The sequence below is a fragment of the Perca flavescens genome, chromosome 14, assembly GCF_004354835.1.
Source record: "Perca flavescens isolate YP-PL-M2 chromosome 14, PFLA_1.0, whole genome shotgun sequence".
In the NCBI taxonomy this organism is placed as follows: domain Eukaryota; kingdom Metazoa; phylum Chordata; class Actinopteri; order Perciformes; family Percidae; genus Perca; species Perca flavescens.
The window spans coordinates 6,545,903-6,563,010 of NC_041344.1; the positions used below are offsets into that span (position 1 = coordinate 6,545,903).

Sequence of the window (17,108 nt, forward strand, 5' to 3'; positions counted from 1 at the left end):
ATGAGGACTGGCGGGTTAAATCAGCCGTCCTACACACCGAGTATGCCAGGCTGACAGACAGCTGACAACCTTGCGGATGCAGTGGAGACAGGCTATACACGCCGCTGCGGACTTGTGTCGGTCGCGCATGCGGTTCCAGGAAAGTGGTTCACGACCAACGCACGGAACATCGTGGTGGTGCCAACGATGGTCGGCTATCGGTCAGAAGAAAAGCCAAAGATAGCATCCCCAGGAGGTGCAGAAGTCTAGTTTTCTCTCAGAACACTTTAATTACAAGGTGCTGAAACATTATTACGGAATTTTTGCCCAACGACAGCTAAAATAAATTGCCTACCACAGCTTTAGAGACGCTCAAGGGCTCCACAGAGCTGCGTGGATCTGCAGAGTCCGGCGATAATTACCTGTAGGTTTGTCACTAACATTACAAAGTCTCTTTAATAAAATAAAAAAATTTAAATAAAAACATACTGTATGTATTATAGCAGCTTTACGTGTGCTTGGGCATTATAAGAACAAGATCATCAGCATACTTTCGTTCCAGTAATTTCCAGACAGGGATCTTAAATACTGTACAATTACTAAATATTGTAAAACACTAAAAGGTTTCCTGTTAGAAACAGGCCATCCTGAGGATTTCCTCCTCCACTCACATAAACCTCAGATATCAAAGGGCAACACATGGGTCGTCTTTTGAGAGCAGCAGTGCAAATGAAACCCTTATCTGTCGGTTTTTCTGCCGGCTGTAGCCAGTTTTTCATCCTTTATCTTTTACAAACCCATGGACAGTAACCTGTCTTCACAGTCGGTATCTCAGCCTTCATTGAGTAAAAAATCCAATACGATAATAGTGAGCTACATTGGGAAATGGCACAAAAAGGGCACGCTATGATTCCCATAGATGGAATAGTGCTTATTGCACCAGGCACTACTGTAATGTTCTGTCAGGTTAACTTCTGCCAGAAGAAATACAGGCTGGATGTGTTGACCTCAAAAACCAAAGAAGAGTGATAAAAGGAATAACTGAAACTCTCCAAAAATAAATGCCCCTTGTTCAGCAATCAAATGATAAGAGGCAGCACTTTTATTTTTTCATGAGTGCTGCCTATTTGACAGGTTTAAAAACTTAAGTATTAACGGTAACTTTAATATTTTCCTCGATCTGAATCTCACTCTGAGGCTTGTTATCTTCTGCAAAACAAAATTGGGGTCAATTCCAGATGACAGTATGCATGATGTATACAATTGCGCAAACCCCTTTTCAAACTCCACCATTTAGTCCAAGCTTTTTCAGATGCAAATTGCCAACCATAAGTCGAGTTTCACAGACGGTCCAGAGGGGGTAACAGTAAGCGTACGCATTGTCAAGTGAATGTGTATTCTCATGAATATTGACAACTGAAAAAGAGGGGATTTCGCAGCCACTTCAGATCAAAGATTCACCATGTGACACTGAGAAGGATTAAAACTGCTGGTAGAAGAAAGGCAAAATGCGATTTTACAAATGACGGATTTTACTTAAAAAGTGTCGAGCAAAAGATGTTGTTTAACGTTTACTGTGACAATGCTCCATCCAATGTCTCCACAGTTTCTCACTGGCTCCTTGCTGATTGCTGTTCATGAATATATCTATCAAAATCATCTGTTGAGTGCTGGTTATTTATTTGGGCTTTAGAACGTAATCACTGTGAAATATGACCATAGCTTAGGCTGAGCGGTGTATAATGCTTGAAGGACAAAATTGGCCAGTGTCTGTTTGCACTTTGATTATTGAGAGAGTACTACTTTGATTATGGTTTGCACTTGAATAAATAAGACTCAATAAACTTAGTCCTTTACGTGTTGTATTTACCGTTCTTATTTTTTATCTGAGGAAACTAAAGTAGCTCAGTTAGAAGGGTCCGACGGCCCTTGATGGGTTGGCTCAGGCTCCTTCTTTTGTTCTTTTTGGCCAGACCTCCAGACTCCCATAGTTTTGGTTTAATTAATAATAGTTAATCAGTCCTTCCAGTTTTTTTGTGATTGTTGCGGGCAAAAATCCCTGATTATGCGGCACGTTTTCTTAAAAAATGTGATGGAATATGCGGGATATTTGTGCAATTTTATGCGATGAAATTGCGAGAATTTGCAAAAACTGCGGTTTTATGAAAAAGAGAAAAAAAAAGTGATTCCCCCAACCCCCTGCTTTTTCGATGATGTTCACGTCGCATAATTACGTCACTTCATAACGTTCCCATGGCAACAGGGGAAAATGGCTGCTCTTGTGAAGTAAACGCAACATTTTTCAACTTTCTGCTAAGATATATGGGACTTTTTTTGCAACGAAAATGCGTGGATTATGAAATCATGCAAGTTCTGCATATTTTGTGCGGAAATCGGCAATTTATGCGTCGAAAGTGTGGCATATTTGAAAAAAAATGCGTTTCCCGCATAAATATGCGGACTTTGGCTGATTATGCATTGAATTATGCGATCGCATAATCACATTTTTCTGGAGGAACTGGTTAATTAAACCCAAACTATGGGAGTTTGGCCATAACAGTTACCATGGCAACTACCAGCAACGGGCAGAGTATAAATGCTGCCTCCTGTATACTCGGCACGCGTATATGCCCGGTATAAGAGATTGTTTATCAGATATGCGGTTTGGGCATGTATGCAATCCGTAACCTTTGTTCACCCTCCATCGCTTATGGAGCCGACCTGAAATACTGTACAGGACTGCACCTTTCAGGAAGTTAAGCTTCGTCAGGAAGCAGAAGAACTTAACTTCAAATCCAAAGGCTCACACTGATGCTGTGCTGTTAAAGCAATGCGTTTTCTTTCCTTCAAAAGTCAATTTCCTTTTTTAGTTATCCTTTAAATGAAGGGGGTCTTAAGTTTGCACTCACCGGTGAAAATATAGTCATAAATGGTCAGGAGCAAATGGAACACAGCGGGGTTGAACAAAAAGGTTTACTTGTTTTCCTCAGGTTGAAGAGAGTCCGGAGGAATTGTAAGTGCCTCGGAGGGCAGACCTTGGATTTGGTGCTATTACTGTACAACTGCTACAAATGGCCCCCGATGGAGAGGATATTGGACTCTGAGTTAGCACTGGCTAACAAGGCTGACCAACCAAAACGGAAAAGTAGAGGGAGGAGGGGACATGGAGAAAGCTCTAATGACTTCTAGGGAGAGAGAGAGAGAGAGAGAGAGAGAGGGGGGGGCGGGGAGAACAACAGTGAGACAGCAGAAAGGTGAAGCCAAGCAGCGATAAGTTAGCATGTTTGATGGGCTGTGAAATTAGCGGTTAGCCCGTCCAGCCGCTGCGTTATGATAGTTAGTGCCAACTTGCACGGCTGCGTACTCACCTCCTCCCAGCCTCTCCCATTGGTGTAGGAGATGACATCAAGCAGCGGGTTGGACAGGTAGCCGTCACTGTTGAAGGAATAATCCCGCCCACCGAGGGATATGTTGCTGAAGTACCTGTGAGAGAACACAGGAGAACAGAGAGGTGAAATAAGAGATTTTACTGCTCTACATGATGGGAGTCCATGGAAGGGGAAAAGGAAATACATTTGCCGGTTTCACAGTGTGGTTATCAAGGCTCCATGTCCCTGAGAAGTAGTCCCATGTCACCTGTGATATTCAATAAGCAAGTCAAGTAAATATACAGCATACACATTTTCATTAAAACACAAAAACTACAAAACTGGGTAACACTTTATTTGAAGGGGTGTGCATAAGACTGACATGACACCGTCATATTTATGATCCGATTCTTGTCATGAACATGAATGAGTCTTTTTGAAAGTTCATGACTGTTGTCATTAAGTGTCATTTGGGAAATGATGACACTTCAAATGCAATGTTCAGGATTTTTGTGTTATGACAACTTAGAATTAACGAAGACAACAATCTCTGTGTTAGGACAACCTGATATTAAGCAAGACAGTATAGTTTAAGATGTCGATGTCTTTGTTATGACAAGTTGACATTAGCCTAAAAGTCATAAAAGTCATGGCAGGCCTAATTATTAAACTTTAAGAAAACTACTTTAAGAAACTATTTAGCCGTGGCACATTACATTAAACTGTCATTTGTTGGTTTTTACATTGGCTGTCATGAGACCATTATAATTATATCATGAATATTTTTCCTTGACCTCAAGTAAAGTGAAACAATTTGGACTTGTCATTAAGATGTCATTAAAGCGAATGCAGTACCGATGCGAGTTAATGAGTTTTGGACAGTTGCTAAAGTAACAGCTAACTGTAGTTGTGAAAAGTGGACATTACATGATTAAAATTAAAATATGGTTATATTACCGTTACTAAATTTCATCATAGTTGCTGTGAATCACTGATGTTCAGACTGAATTCTGGTTTAGTTTCACTTTATTCTTTAAGCCCGACATCATGTTCATGTTAACAACCGTACTTTTTTACAACAAATCACAAAAATATGCTAAGTGGACTTCAACTTCTTGGATGTAGCTAGATAGCTAGCAAGGTACGTAGGGAGATGATGTCGCCTTTCTTGATTCCGCCCACTTAGCTGTTGTTATGCCTTTCCTGTTTTGGGCTCCCAGACGTAGTCGGGAAGCAAAGGGGAGAACTGCCCTCCAGGGCCGATGCTTTTGGGGGTAACACCCTTCACTTTACCGCCAAAATAAAGAGCAGATGAAGCCACCGTGTCTTGAGAAGCTTGTCGTTTATTGTTTCCTTTTCCTCGCACTGCATTCACTCATACGTTAAGTTACTCTCACAATGACACCGCAAACGCTCGTCTCTAGTCTCTGACGATGTAAATGTGCCTTGTTTGTTTGTATACTTGTATTCTTAATAAAGAAATATTTTTTTTTTTAATAAAAACACAAAATACTCGCTCACTGACGTCAATCATTTAACACAGTTGGCATTCTTGCTTTAACTTACGCTACTCTCATAAGACACTGGGATTGGGACCAATTTAATTTGTTGAACACTTGTGGGCAACAATTCAGAGGTCTGTTGTTAGAGTTCTATGCTATTTGTTCCAGTTCAAGTCGCCTATATACATCCTTTGACATCTTGGCCTTGTTACTTCAAGGTTGAATGCACTGGTTGTTAAGTCACTCTAGACAAAAGCATTGGACAAAAGAATGTGATGCAGGAATAAAAGGTTGCTGTCAATCCAGGAGTGGGCTTGTGAGATGGCTAGAGTGGTAGCGTTTGAAAAGAATTTCATATAAATGGTTTGCCAGATTGAATGGTTACACTAGAAAATACACTAGAAAAAAAAACTAAAAACGTAGGCTTTCTGGAGGGCTCCTAAGATGCCATGTACTGTGGAGAGACGTTAAATGTTAATCATAAAAAAAGAATGTATCGTAAAGCAAAACCATGTATATGACGATGGTGTCAATTTTATAATTAACTTAAAGTCCAGTAGGGCTGCAACTAACGATTATTTTAATAATCGATTAATCTGTCGATTATAAAGCACAGAATATATACATGACAAAGGATTGAAAAATGAATGGGCCAAAAAAGGCAAGTGAATAAAACTGTGTCTTTAGTCTTGCAAAGTATACCACCCCTGCTTTACTACTGTTATTAACGAGCTAACGCTAGCTTGTCATGCTAGTCAGCTGGATAACGAGTAAACAGCAGCACTAGACGAGCTACTGGAGGGACATTACGTTCCTCACTTCAAAATGGAACAGAAGTAGGATAGTGTAGTGACTTTACCCTGCTGTTGAACTCCCTTCCTCCTCATCAAGGACTCCAACATGTTTATCGTATTTTTCGGACTATAAGTCGCTCCGGAGTATAAGTCGCATCAGTCAAAAAATGCGTCATGAAGAGAAAAAAAACATATATAAGTCGCACCGGACTATAAGTCGCATTTATTTAGATTATAAATACAAGAGTTATTCAACTACACAATAGCACACAGAACAATACGCTGAATACGATAGGTGTCCGGTATGTTAACGTAACACATTAACAGTTATTGAACTATACAATAGCACACAGAACAACTAGCTACCAAGGCGTGGAGCACGGAGGTATTAAAAGGCGTGGAGACGTAACTGCACCCTGAACGAGCCCCTCCCGACTCGTTCCTCCAGCTCTGGCCGTCTAGCTTTCAGCCCGCGATTAGCCGATTAGCTTTCTTTGTTTTCTTCATTGCAGTAAGAGTCACCTTTTCGCCAGTCTCCCTCATAAGTTTCTCCCTCATTTCAAACTCTCTTTCTGCTGCTCGATTACCGTTTTCGGCTGCATATTTTACTACCTGCAGTTTGTTATCTCTTTTCTTTCTCGGTTGTCTTTAGGAGGAGCGTTCTAGTTGTCACAAGCCTAGAGCGCCCTCTCGCGGCTGTAGACGGTAATGTTTTCATGTAAAAACATGTTAAATTATATATATTTTGATATATAAGTCGCACCTGACTATAAGTCGCAGGACCAGCCAAAGTAGGAAAAAAAGTGCGACTTATAGTCCGGAAAATACGGTACGTTTTAGGTACTGACTCATCACCGTGGTGCGCCCCTGCCATGCCGTGTCGCTTTTGCTTATCTTGCAATTAACACGTTTTTAATTTATTTAGTGTGAAATGCTCCCACACCTTGGATGACTTAGGTGGTACTGATTTCTCTGCCTCCGCCGAGTGTTTCAGAACAACGTTACGGGTCTCTCCGGTCTCTCTCCGGTCTCTCTCCGTATTCCCTCTACCCCCGCTCTGCTCTTTTTTCTTTTCTTTCGCTCCGAGCTGCTCCGCTCAACAAAATTGTTTTTTATCTCTGCGACTGAGAGGCGTAATAGTTGCGCGACACAACGAATCTATAATGAAATTCGTTGCCAACCTTTTTAATAATCAAATTTGATCGATTTCATCGATCCGTTGTTACAGCCCTAAAGTTAAGTGAAGTCTTTTGTTGCACAAGCTGTTAATTTAAATATATCTAATAATAATGAATGAGTAATATCTTTCGGTTGACATTACAGTAGGATTCAAAGCAGACAGCAGAGGCTGACTCAGTGATGAAGCTGAGAGAGTGTAGGAGAAGCTGATGGAACTTGACTAAACACAGTTTAGGCTACTGGAGGTTTTGCCAAATCAGATGCTGAACAGTAAAGCTGAGTCTGACACCCTGAGCCCCCTCTGCTTGCTTTCCTCTGGCAGCAGATAGCAGATCAAAATCAATCTTTTTCAATGTCACAATCAATTTCAACACACAGCTATTCAAATACCTTGGACTCACTTTAGACAGTAACCTCAGTTTTGATCAACACGTCACCGATATCCACAAACGATCTCAGCCGAGATGACATGTCATCCGTAAACTCAGAGCGCTTCCTGTTGCCCCACACCTCCTGTAGTTACTTTACAAAAGCATCATCCAACCCATCCTGCTGTACCGTTCCCTGTTTCTATATAATGCTCCATTATAGTTTCCACCATCAGTTAGAAACTATAACTCTCTAATATATAACTATCTTCTCTCTAACTCAGTTAATATCAAACTGTTTGCATGATGGAAGCCATAATACTGCTTACATTCTCACGAGAAAACTCCTGGGAGCCACGTACTGACCTTGTGGGAGACAACATCATTTTATAGGCTATTATGACTTATGACTTAGAAAAAGCTGCTGTTTAAGGACTTCTTGCTCGCGCAAGTGAAAATGAACGTTAAGAGAACTTTCTGTCTATTCTTTGATAATTATCTTAACGCCATCCCTAACACGCACGTCGCCTCCAAAACGATCAGCGCGTCTATACCCAACATCTCAGAGCCATCACGCGCCTTGCCCTCACCAGTGTCGATGACACCAACCACCCTCTATGGTCAGTGTAACACTTATCAGTTCAATTTTCTAAGCACAAACGGACATTTAGAAAAACAGAAAAATGGGTTCCAACATCCAATTTTTTATTTTTTTCCACCTTGACAAATAAAAAAATTGGATCTTTAACAAGCAATAGTTTTTCCAATTTTCTGTTTTTATTCAGAGGATCAGAAATTTAGAAAATTACAAAATTGCATCTGGGCTCCAATTATTCAATACTGCCATGGTATTCTCTCCCTCGTTCTGCCTAGCTACGCGCCCCCCCACTTGAAACCATCAGTTTCTCACCTCTGACCTCTGAAACTTTTCCTTTTGGTCCATATGCAGTTAATGATCTGCATATTCCACAAAGTAGAGGAAGAGGATACCATTGCAGTATTGAATAATTGGAGATCACACGCAGTTTTGTAATTTCCTCAATTTCTGATCCTCTGAATAAAAAACAGAAAATTGGAAAAACAGATTAAAGATCCAATTTTTTTTATTTGTCAAGGTGGAAATTTGGTGGATTTTGGTGGTTAGAAAATTGAACTGATAAGCGCTACACTGACCCTCTACGTCCACACTTTACACTGCTGCCATCTCGCCGCAGATACAGAACTCTGAGGTGTAGAAGGACTCGCTTTGGCAGACGTTTTGTTGCTTCTGCCACAGCACTGCTGAACAAACTACCTCGCTGACTTTGTATAGATACTGGACTGTTTCGACTGTGTCGATGTACTGTACCTGTCTTTATGTTATCTGTTGATGTATTTGTCCGTGTATATTGCCATGCACATGTCAGACTGTGACAACAAATCTCCCTCATGGGACAATACGTAAATATCTATCTTCAAATATTCGCCATATTACCTAAAAATAATTGATATGCTGTTTCTAAAAAAACAGTAGAAACAGAGAAAAGACATTAAGCAATTTGATCCCTTATATAACATTTTAGAAAAAGGAGGAATCGGGAAAGAAAAGCGAACGAGAAAAGTATTCAAAGCTGTGGAGGTAGAGCCGAGACCTTCACTGTGGGAAACAAACATCAGGGATTCTGCACTGAAGTCAAAACTATTTTCTGTTAATATGAGAGAAAATCACATTGCCGAGGTGTCGAGATCGTGAGGGGGGGGAGAAACAAAGAGCGGAGAAGAGGTGAGTGACGCACGGAGAGAGAGACGACATGAAGGGCAAAATTGGCCAAAATGTTTCCCCTGTCTTGCGCTGGTTTCTCGTGTCACGCAGCAGCGGGAAGTGTGCAGAGAAGAGGAATACGTGGGAGAAAAGCTGAAAGACTGTAAACAGAGGACAAATACTTGAGGATACTTAATACAGGGAAAGACAAAAGCAAAGAGCGTTGGTGTGAAACAAGAGAGTGCGGGAGAGGGAAAGAGAGAGCTTTACCTTTGATGTTTTTTAATGAAACATCTACCTTAAAAGCATCTGGAAAAAAGCACATCAAAGCCCCCTAATGAAAACCATCCCGCACACTCACAAACACACAGGCGACCTCGCTGATGAACACCTCAACATCATCTCAAATAACTGCAATCAGACTTCAAAAACAGCCAAAAAGTACGCACTGCAGAAATCAGTTTTAGTAACTAGTGTGACTCAGCAGTCAAGAGCAGACCTTACTCTACATATTCTCATGGTACTAATTTTCTCTTTTGAAAAAACTGGAGCATCTTTATTTTATATCCCTGACATAAAAAAGCTCCGGTGCACAGGAAGTGGTGTGTTTCAGGTATATGCTGCAGTGATGTAATGAAAAATAATAGAAGAGGAAGAACTTGGTACATAGCAGCGAGTGTCACGTCCGGAAAGAAAGAAAAATCATAAAAGAGTCAACAGGAAATGGAAAATACATTTGTTTGATTGACAAACAAACAAAATCCTCCATAATGTCTCGGTGGGTTATTTCATGAAGTCACATGTTATATGCAGACGTGTCAAACATGTCTATTCCAGTCCATTTTTATTGCAATTTGAGGCCGCAACCAACAACATTAACCGATGAGAAAATAGTATCAGCTTAAAGGTCCACTGACTACACTGTACTATATTACAGACCCATTTAGTTATGTCCACTTATTTCTTATTTTTAACTGAACAAGCTTTTACAAGTTGTGGATTTTGAACTCAAATTTATGAGTTTTTGAAAGTTAAACTTGCATTTATTCATTGGGTTGACTATTTAAAAAAAGGTATGTGTTGATTGAACTTTGGTATGTAAGTTAAGTTATCAGTTGAAAAAAAAGCGTGTGTGTTTCAACAAAAAAGAGCTGCCTTTTGAGTTTAAAATAACCTGTCTTCTTCCACGGCAAAGTTAAAGCATGGACACAATAAATTAATTATACACCGCAGATAAGTGATGTAGCCTATTCAAATTTCTACTAAAATATAACACGTGTTGTGGTAAACAAGAAAGCACTGGTGCCTGGAGGAGGGAGTACCGGTCAACAACTTGTGAATTTCACTCTTCTCAAATTGAAATGGAAAGTTCTTTTCAAAAGTCAAACGTTTAGCTCCGCCCACATTTAGCCCAACCCCAATCTGCGTACTGCAGTCAGGACTGCTATTGGTTCATTGGCTGGCCAATTCCCATGATGCAAGGCGGTAAATAGAGTTGTGTTAAAATTTGCTGAAAAGTTTGCAGTTTGTTCGAAATACAAATGTAACTTTATGAATTCCATTTATTAAACGTGTTTAGAATGTAGTGTTTTGTTGCCTGGTAATTGTCATTGTTGTGCTGGTTTACATTTGTAACCATGAGTTAAGTGACTGTTACATTTGATAAGAAGATGTGGAGTACTACGGTGTTGGACATTGAGCAGTAATAGGCTTCCTTCAGCCATTAATCTGCGGCGTGTCACTTCACTACTGTTCATATTGTGCCAAGTGATGCAAGATCAGCAGAGGGGCCCCTATATCGCACGGGGCCCTGGGGTGGCCCCACCCAAGCACCCACGCTATCTCCGCTATAAATGTGTTTGTGTTGTTCTAACTTGAAACTGTGAGTTGAAATAAAGCAGAAAGGTATGTCTGTTATACTAGGCAAGGAAGGTTTCTTGCATTATTAAAGAAAATAAATTATTTGTTTTAACTTAAAGTATGAAGTTAAACCAAGTAATACAAAGTTAAATCAACTAACAGAACAACTTTAACAAAACTAGAACACTGTACATCAACCTCATTAACTTTAATTTCTAAGTTAAAACAAAGGCAGTCTTCAAGTTGAGTGAACTTCGATTTTCAAGGCAGCAGGGGAACTTGCATTTCCAAGTTAAACTAACATGAAATTTATTACAGTGTACCACTTTTACAGTCTTTGTTAAGGGAGTGGTGTTGGCTCAGATCTAGTCTATATATCGACGACGTTTCATTTACAGGATTGCTCCGGTGCCGCCAGAGGTTCAGCCGGCTGTCCCTCTTTTTCGGCCGGCCGTCCCTCACCTTTCACTTTCTTTGTGTTGGCATTGTAAACTCTGATCGATTCTGTAAACATCCTCCGAGCTACAACCTACAATCAAATTATAATCTTTTTTTTTTTTTTTAAGTAAAATTCTCATCACACACACACACACACACACACACACACACACACACACACACACACACACACACACACACAATTTTAATTCCAGAGCTCGCCTCCCTACGTGCACGTTCCACCAAAACAAGTTTCTTCCCAAGGCTATTTTGCAGTGGCGTCATACCTGCGTCCGGCACTTGGCGCCACCCAAGACGATTGTGATAGGTTTAAAGAAATGCAGATAAACCAGAACAGTTTTTCTCCCGTCACGGAATACTGTGTGGACTAGTCGGACCTTCCTCCGCAGCTCTGTGGGGGAACGTCTCGCAATGTAAGACCAGCTCAGATTTAACATATCAGCCATACATTGTTTTGGTGTACATAGTGCACCCAAAGGTCAAAAATGAAGCCTGAAAAATGAGACCCTGCCTGTATTTTGGGTGCATGGGTGTAGTTTGAGACATTTCTGGGTGTCAACCTGTGGGCACTGGGTACGTACCCTCCCAGCCACAGTGTACAGGGTGTGAGGGCTGGACTCTGTAGCGACCAGGTGCCAGATCGTAAGCATGCATGCACGAGAAAGCTACTAAAATGTCAGAGAGAAATAAAAAGGAGAAAATAGTGAAAAATCAACATTTTCCAGAGCTTAACATGACATCTTCATATTGCTTGTTTTGCTCAACCAATTGCTCAAAAGCCTAAAAAAGTATTCTATATACAACACAGAGAAAAGCAGCAAATTCTTAGATTTGAGAAGCTGGAATAATTGTTGAGGCGTTTTACGTCAATAAACTAAACAATTACTCACCTAATTGCTATTTTATAATTTATTGAATAATACTATATAGACACAAACAGAATGTAAGGATTTAGTTTATCTTAAAATGAGGCAATAAGGTTCATACATGTTCGGAATGGCAAAACTCAAGCTTGCCGTCGTGTACTGCATCATTGTACTGATCTCTCTGCTCTACAGCATCTCTGTGTCTTTATAGTTTCAACACAGTGAATCATTCAAATGGGAATGAGGACAAGCATTGTCATATAAGCTCCCCTCTTTAAATCTGCTGTAAGAATGATTTCAGATGCTGTTAGATGCTCTGAAAAACGCAGAGGTACGTAAAATTAATATTAGTGTCAGACAAAGATAAACATAGAAACAAATTACTTATTTGCCATTATGAGTTAGGCCTATAATCCTTAGTGGTCCACTATGGAATTTGTTTGGGTAAAAGTGCAAAATAACCCTCCAGTCATACTGTATGTTGACTGTAAGTTGTGTATCAAATGCAGCGAGGATAAGGAATAGGCCTAATGAAAAACAGCATTAGAAAGCAGCTTACAGAAGCTAGAAATCTGGATATTATATGCATATCCCAGCTCTGATTTCTAATAAGAGTATGAGCTCATCCCTGCTATTGTGAATGAAATATGGTGTTTAGTATTTTTTTATTTAATTTTTTTAACACCTCAGCATTCCGAATATTTCTATTTTGGGCATTAAGCAAACGCTTTTCTTCAGAAGGACTTAAAGCCAAAAAGTTAAATGAGATGCAGCTCCTATAGGTGCAGCTGACTGAAAAGTCACAGTCTTTACTGCATCGCTGATAGACTTTGGCTTCATTATCCGAAGGGGAACAGTTAGGGGAACTCTGAATTTAGAAGAAACGGTCAGTTCACTAATTGGTTGAGAGAAACTTGAGTTCCCTTATGGTATGCTAATGTGGTCCTGGAGTATATGCAAGACAGATAATTCACTACATTGTTGATGTGCAATAGATTCAGGAAAGAATGCATGAAGGTAGACTTGAATAGCTGTTTGTCATTTACAAACGAACAATATTACCCAGCAGAAATTCAGAGGCTTAATAGATGCTGAAATTGCAGCATGCACTCTGAAAAACACAAATAAAGCATCAACAGGAAAGCTGAACCTGATTCTCTCCAGGTTATCGTAATATACATTTCTACCCCATCATACGGTGGTGCTTTTCAGTAGCCTCCTCTACCCCAACATCCATCAATGTTTGATAGGTAAGCAGTGCAATGGTAGCACCACAGGAGGATTATATCAGAGTAATATCAGAATATCAGTGCATGTAATCGATTGTGTTGGCGTGCAGTGGCGGAAATCAAAATCCAACCAGAACACATTCAACACGTTGGCTACAGATTAGTCTCTATCCACGACCTTCCACTTCCGGGATTGCCCTATTGCTGCCGGAAATTCCGCCGTATGTCGTTTTTTTTTTTTTTTGACCGGATTTCTGTTACCTTCCGCTTCCTTTGTGATGGAAATCTAAACTCCTGGTGGATTTATGAGGACTATGGTTAACTGCTCCTCAGATCTCTGCAGGGTAAATCCAGACAGCTAGCTAGACTATCTGTCCAATCCGAGTCTTCTGTTGCACGCCTAAAACATATTTTTAACGTACACATGTTCCACCAAAACAAGTTCCTCCCCAAGGCTATTTCCAGCGGCTCCGTGCAGCGCTTAGCACCGCCCATGACGATTGGGATTGGTTTAAAGAAATGGCAATAAACTAGCTACAGATGAAATGGCCAGATATAAAAATAGGGACTGCCCTCGACTAGTTTGCCTCCTATCTGACAGGAGTTTTTCTGTGGCCATTGATTAATAGGTCTCCTCCTCTGCTCGGATGACGTGTGGTGTACCCCAGGGTTCAATCCTTGGTCCTATTATTTTCTCCTTGTACATGCTCCCCATTGGTTTCTTAATTAGTTGTTTTAAGTGTATTTCTTATCCATGTGTGGAGGATAGGCAGTTATACCCGTCTTTCAAATCAAATGACTATCCGACTAGTTCAAAATGTGGCTGCTAGACTTTAGCTAATACTACACACATTACACCAGTGCTGGTCAATCTACATAGGTTACCAGTAAAGTGCAGAATCCATTTGATTTTTTTGCACTTTATAGTTGATTTTTTGTGTTCCCTGCCCACAGTTAGATCACTGAGATCTCTTGACCAAGGTCTTCTGGCTGCCCCAAAATCTAGGCTCAAAGACAAAGGTGACCATGCTTTCGCAGTGGCGGCTCCCACCCTTTGGAACAGTCTTCCTCTAGTTATAACAAATGCAGAGTCAGCAGATTGTTTTGAGAAGCTGTTAAAAACTAATTTGTTTCATTAGCACTTTGTCCTTTAATGTGTGCTGTGCCTCCTGGCTGTTTCCTATTTTTTTGTGTTCCACCTCTGCCTTTTATTTTGTAGTTTTTATTATTATTACTATGTTTGCACTTTATATTGTTAGCTTCCATTTTAACTGTGTATTTTACTTATGTTGCACTGTAGCACCTTGTAGCCATTGTTTGGAAAGGTGCTTTATAAATAGAGTTTACTTACTTACTTACCTACCTACCTACTTCCCTCACACACCATGCAATCTCCAAGGGCACTTTGACAAAAAGGTACTCGCGTCTATGCCTCTGAATTCATGTTCACCTATTCCGTGACTGGAAAGTGTTTTGGCCTCCCTGGCAGGAGTTTTGTAAGAGGAAACCTCTACCCTGCCGCTGTAACCGATGTTAACTGACATCTGGGAGGTCCCCGAAGCCCTGAGTATTTCTCTCTCACCCAGTTTTACCTCAACAAAAGGGGGGAAAACATCAGCCTCAAGGCTCAGAATGACAGAGGTCCGGAGTGTCTCCATCCCTTCGGCTGGGCAGTGAAACTGCAGCTGAGCGTGGGCTCCAATCTTCCCCTATATTCCTCTCACTTTCTCTATTATTTTTTTTCCTTCACCCTCCCGCTCTGCCTCCTCCTTCCGCCCTACCATCTCAAATTCTCTTGATTTTCCCCGGCGGCGATTACAGTATAGTGCCGAGGAGCAGCGAACGAGAGGTGACAGCAGTGAGGAAGTGGAAAGAAACAGCAGGAGGGGGCAGAAGGTGCAGAGAGCTAAAAAGCAAAACGAGAAGGTGGAAGAGAGAGAGAGAGAGAGAGAGAGAGAGAGAGAGAGAGAGAGAGAGAGAGAGAGGGGAACAGAGGCGGAGAAAAAAATGCAACAAAAATGGGAGACAGACGCAGACAGGGAGAGAGGGTGCGATACAGAGAACGAGAGAGGCAGAGTGTAAGGCATGGCACAGAAACATGAGCTGGGAAGCATCAAACGGGTACAATCCAACAGCTGCCTCACACAAAAACGAAAAATCCAAAGAATACATGTCAGAGAGTATTAGTACTCGGTAAAATCACTCAAACTGCAACCAATAGCATCACATATCACTTAAAACATTGGTGCAGTTATTATTAACAGACTATAGACAGTCCACGTCCACGACGTTCCACTAGCTAGCCAGACTATCCGTCCAATCTGAGTTTTCTGTTGTACGACAAACAACTTCCTTCCCGAGACTATTAACAGCGGGTTATTACTCTACAGACTGAGAGAGGAGGGGTAGACTTCTTACGTGGGTCTGTGCTAACCAACGCATTCTCATGAACGGGCTCATATGATATTATACGAAAACGTATGCACAACAATTTGCATAATATCCTACAAAATGAGGTGACCGCCGGCTGGTCATGTGACAATCGGTCACAGGACATTTAAGTTTGGCGGTCTTTCCACTTACTCAAATTTAGCTGAGAAAAAGGGGACTGTGAGCCGGTTACCGGTTACTGTGAGGTGCCGGCTGTTTCAGGGGCCGTTGCAGTTGAGTTTAACCGACAAAAGGTGACTGTCCTGCGGAGACGACAGTTAAGTTTAGGCGCCAAAACGACTAGTTAAGATTAGAAAAAAAAGATGGTGGTTTGGATTAAAACACCGGCCCCCTTTAAGTAGTACTCCCGGGACATGAGCACACGTTTCCTGGGTGTAAGCCTGGGTGTAAGTCTTGTGTTTTCCCAGGGGCATGAACTCCGCTCCCTGGCTTGAAAGCCTTGTGTTTTATGTCCCACCCATCCACCCCATCCTCCGTCCTATGCAGACCAGAGTGGTCTTATACATTGGTCATTGTGGTGCATACAGCAACAAATATAGAATCCTGTAGAATTACAGTGCATTACTTTACATAGCTACATGTAAGAACGGTTCATGAGAAAAAAGCCTGGTGCTAACACACCTTCACACATCATCAGTGCCTTTTACTGTGGTTGATCACAGCATGGAATGGCCCAAGTGTTCCACTTTTATTGACCTGTTGCCTGAGATCATATTCTAACTTGCGTTGTTTTGTGACTTTGGAGATAGTGATGGTCTTTTTTTTCTTGTTGCGCCTTAGTTTCCCCTTGATGAAATGTTAAATAGACCTACTGTATGTATGCTCAAATGTATTGCTTTTAAAATATATAAAGATAAAGATTATTTAGCATTGATCCCCAATTTTATTTCTTATATTTCCTGAATGAAAATATATCTTGGCTTATGGAACATATACAGTATAGGGATCGCTGTCCTAAAGGACTGTACTGTTAAAGTTGTCATCTTGTGATTGTTTATTTATTATTTATTTTCCTAAAAATGCATTCTATTCAATGATATAGCATTTAACTTTAATGTGACATCAACATGCCCACAGATAAAATCGAGAGTGACAGGTAAGAGGATAGAAAGATAAAGAGGGATGGAGAATAAATGCTGACAAATCCGAGACTCTTTATATGAAGCATGAAATGGCTCCTGATCATTCAAACTAACTTGGCCATCTCTCCCTCTCTCTCCCCTCTCTATCACTCTTGCTCTTTTCAGCTTGTTCTCTCTAACCCCCCCTCTCTCGGTCTCCCTTTATCTTATTGCTTTTAAAGAAGTTGTCA

General features: G+C 40.8%; 2 protein-coding genes across 2 annotated transcripts in view; both read right to left on the reverse strand.

Annotated features, from left to right (window-relative positions):
• The window catches only part of LOC114567939 (serine/arginine repetitive matrix protein 2-like), an 84,356-nt gene extending 78,615 nt beyond the window's left edge, over window positions 1-5,741 (reverse strand). The window contains 2 exon segments of the mRNA XM_028597216.1: window positions 3,348-3,462; window positions 5,709-5,741. The gene's annotated coding sequence lies outside the window, so the exon portion shown is untranslated.
• LOC114568544 (glutamate receptor ionotropic, NMDA 2D-like) overlaps window positions 1-17,108 on the reverse strand; it is an 89,314-nt gene that overhangs the window by 387 nt on the left and 71,819 nt on the right. Inside the window, exon 6 of the mRNA XM_028598168.1 lies at window positions 3,348-3,462. Coding sequence (XP_028453969.1) covers window positions 3,348-3,462 — 115 coding nt within the window. The remainder of the gene's footprint in view (window positions 1-3,347; window positions 3,463-17,108) is intronic.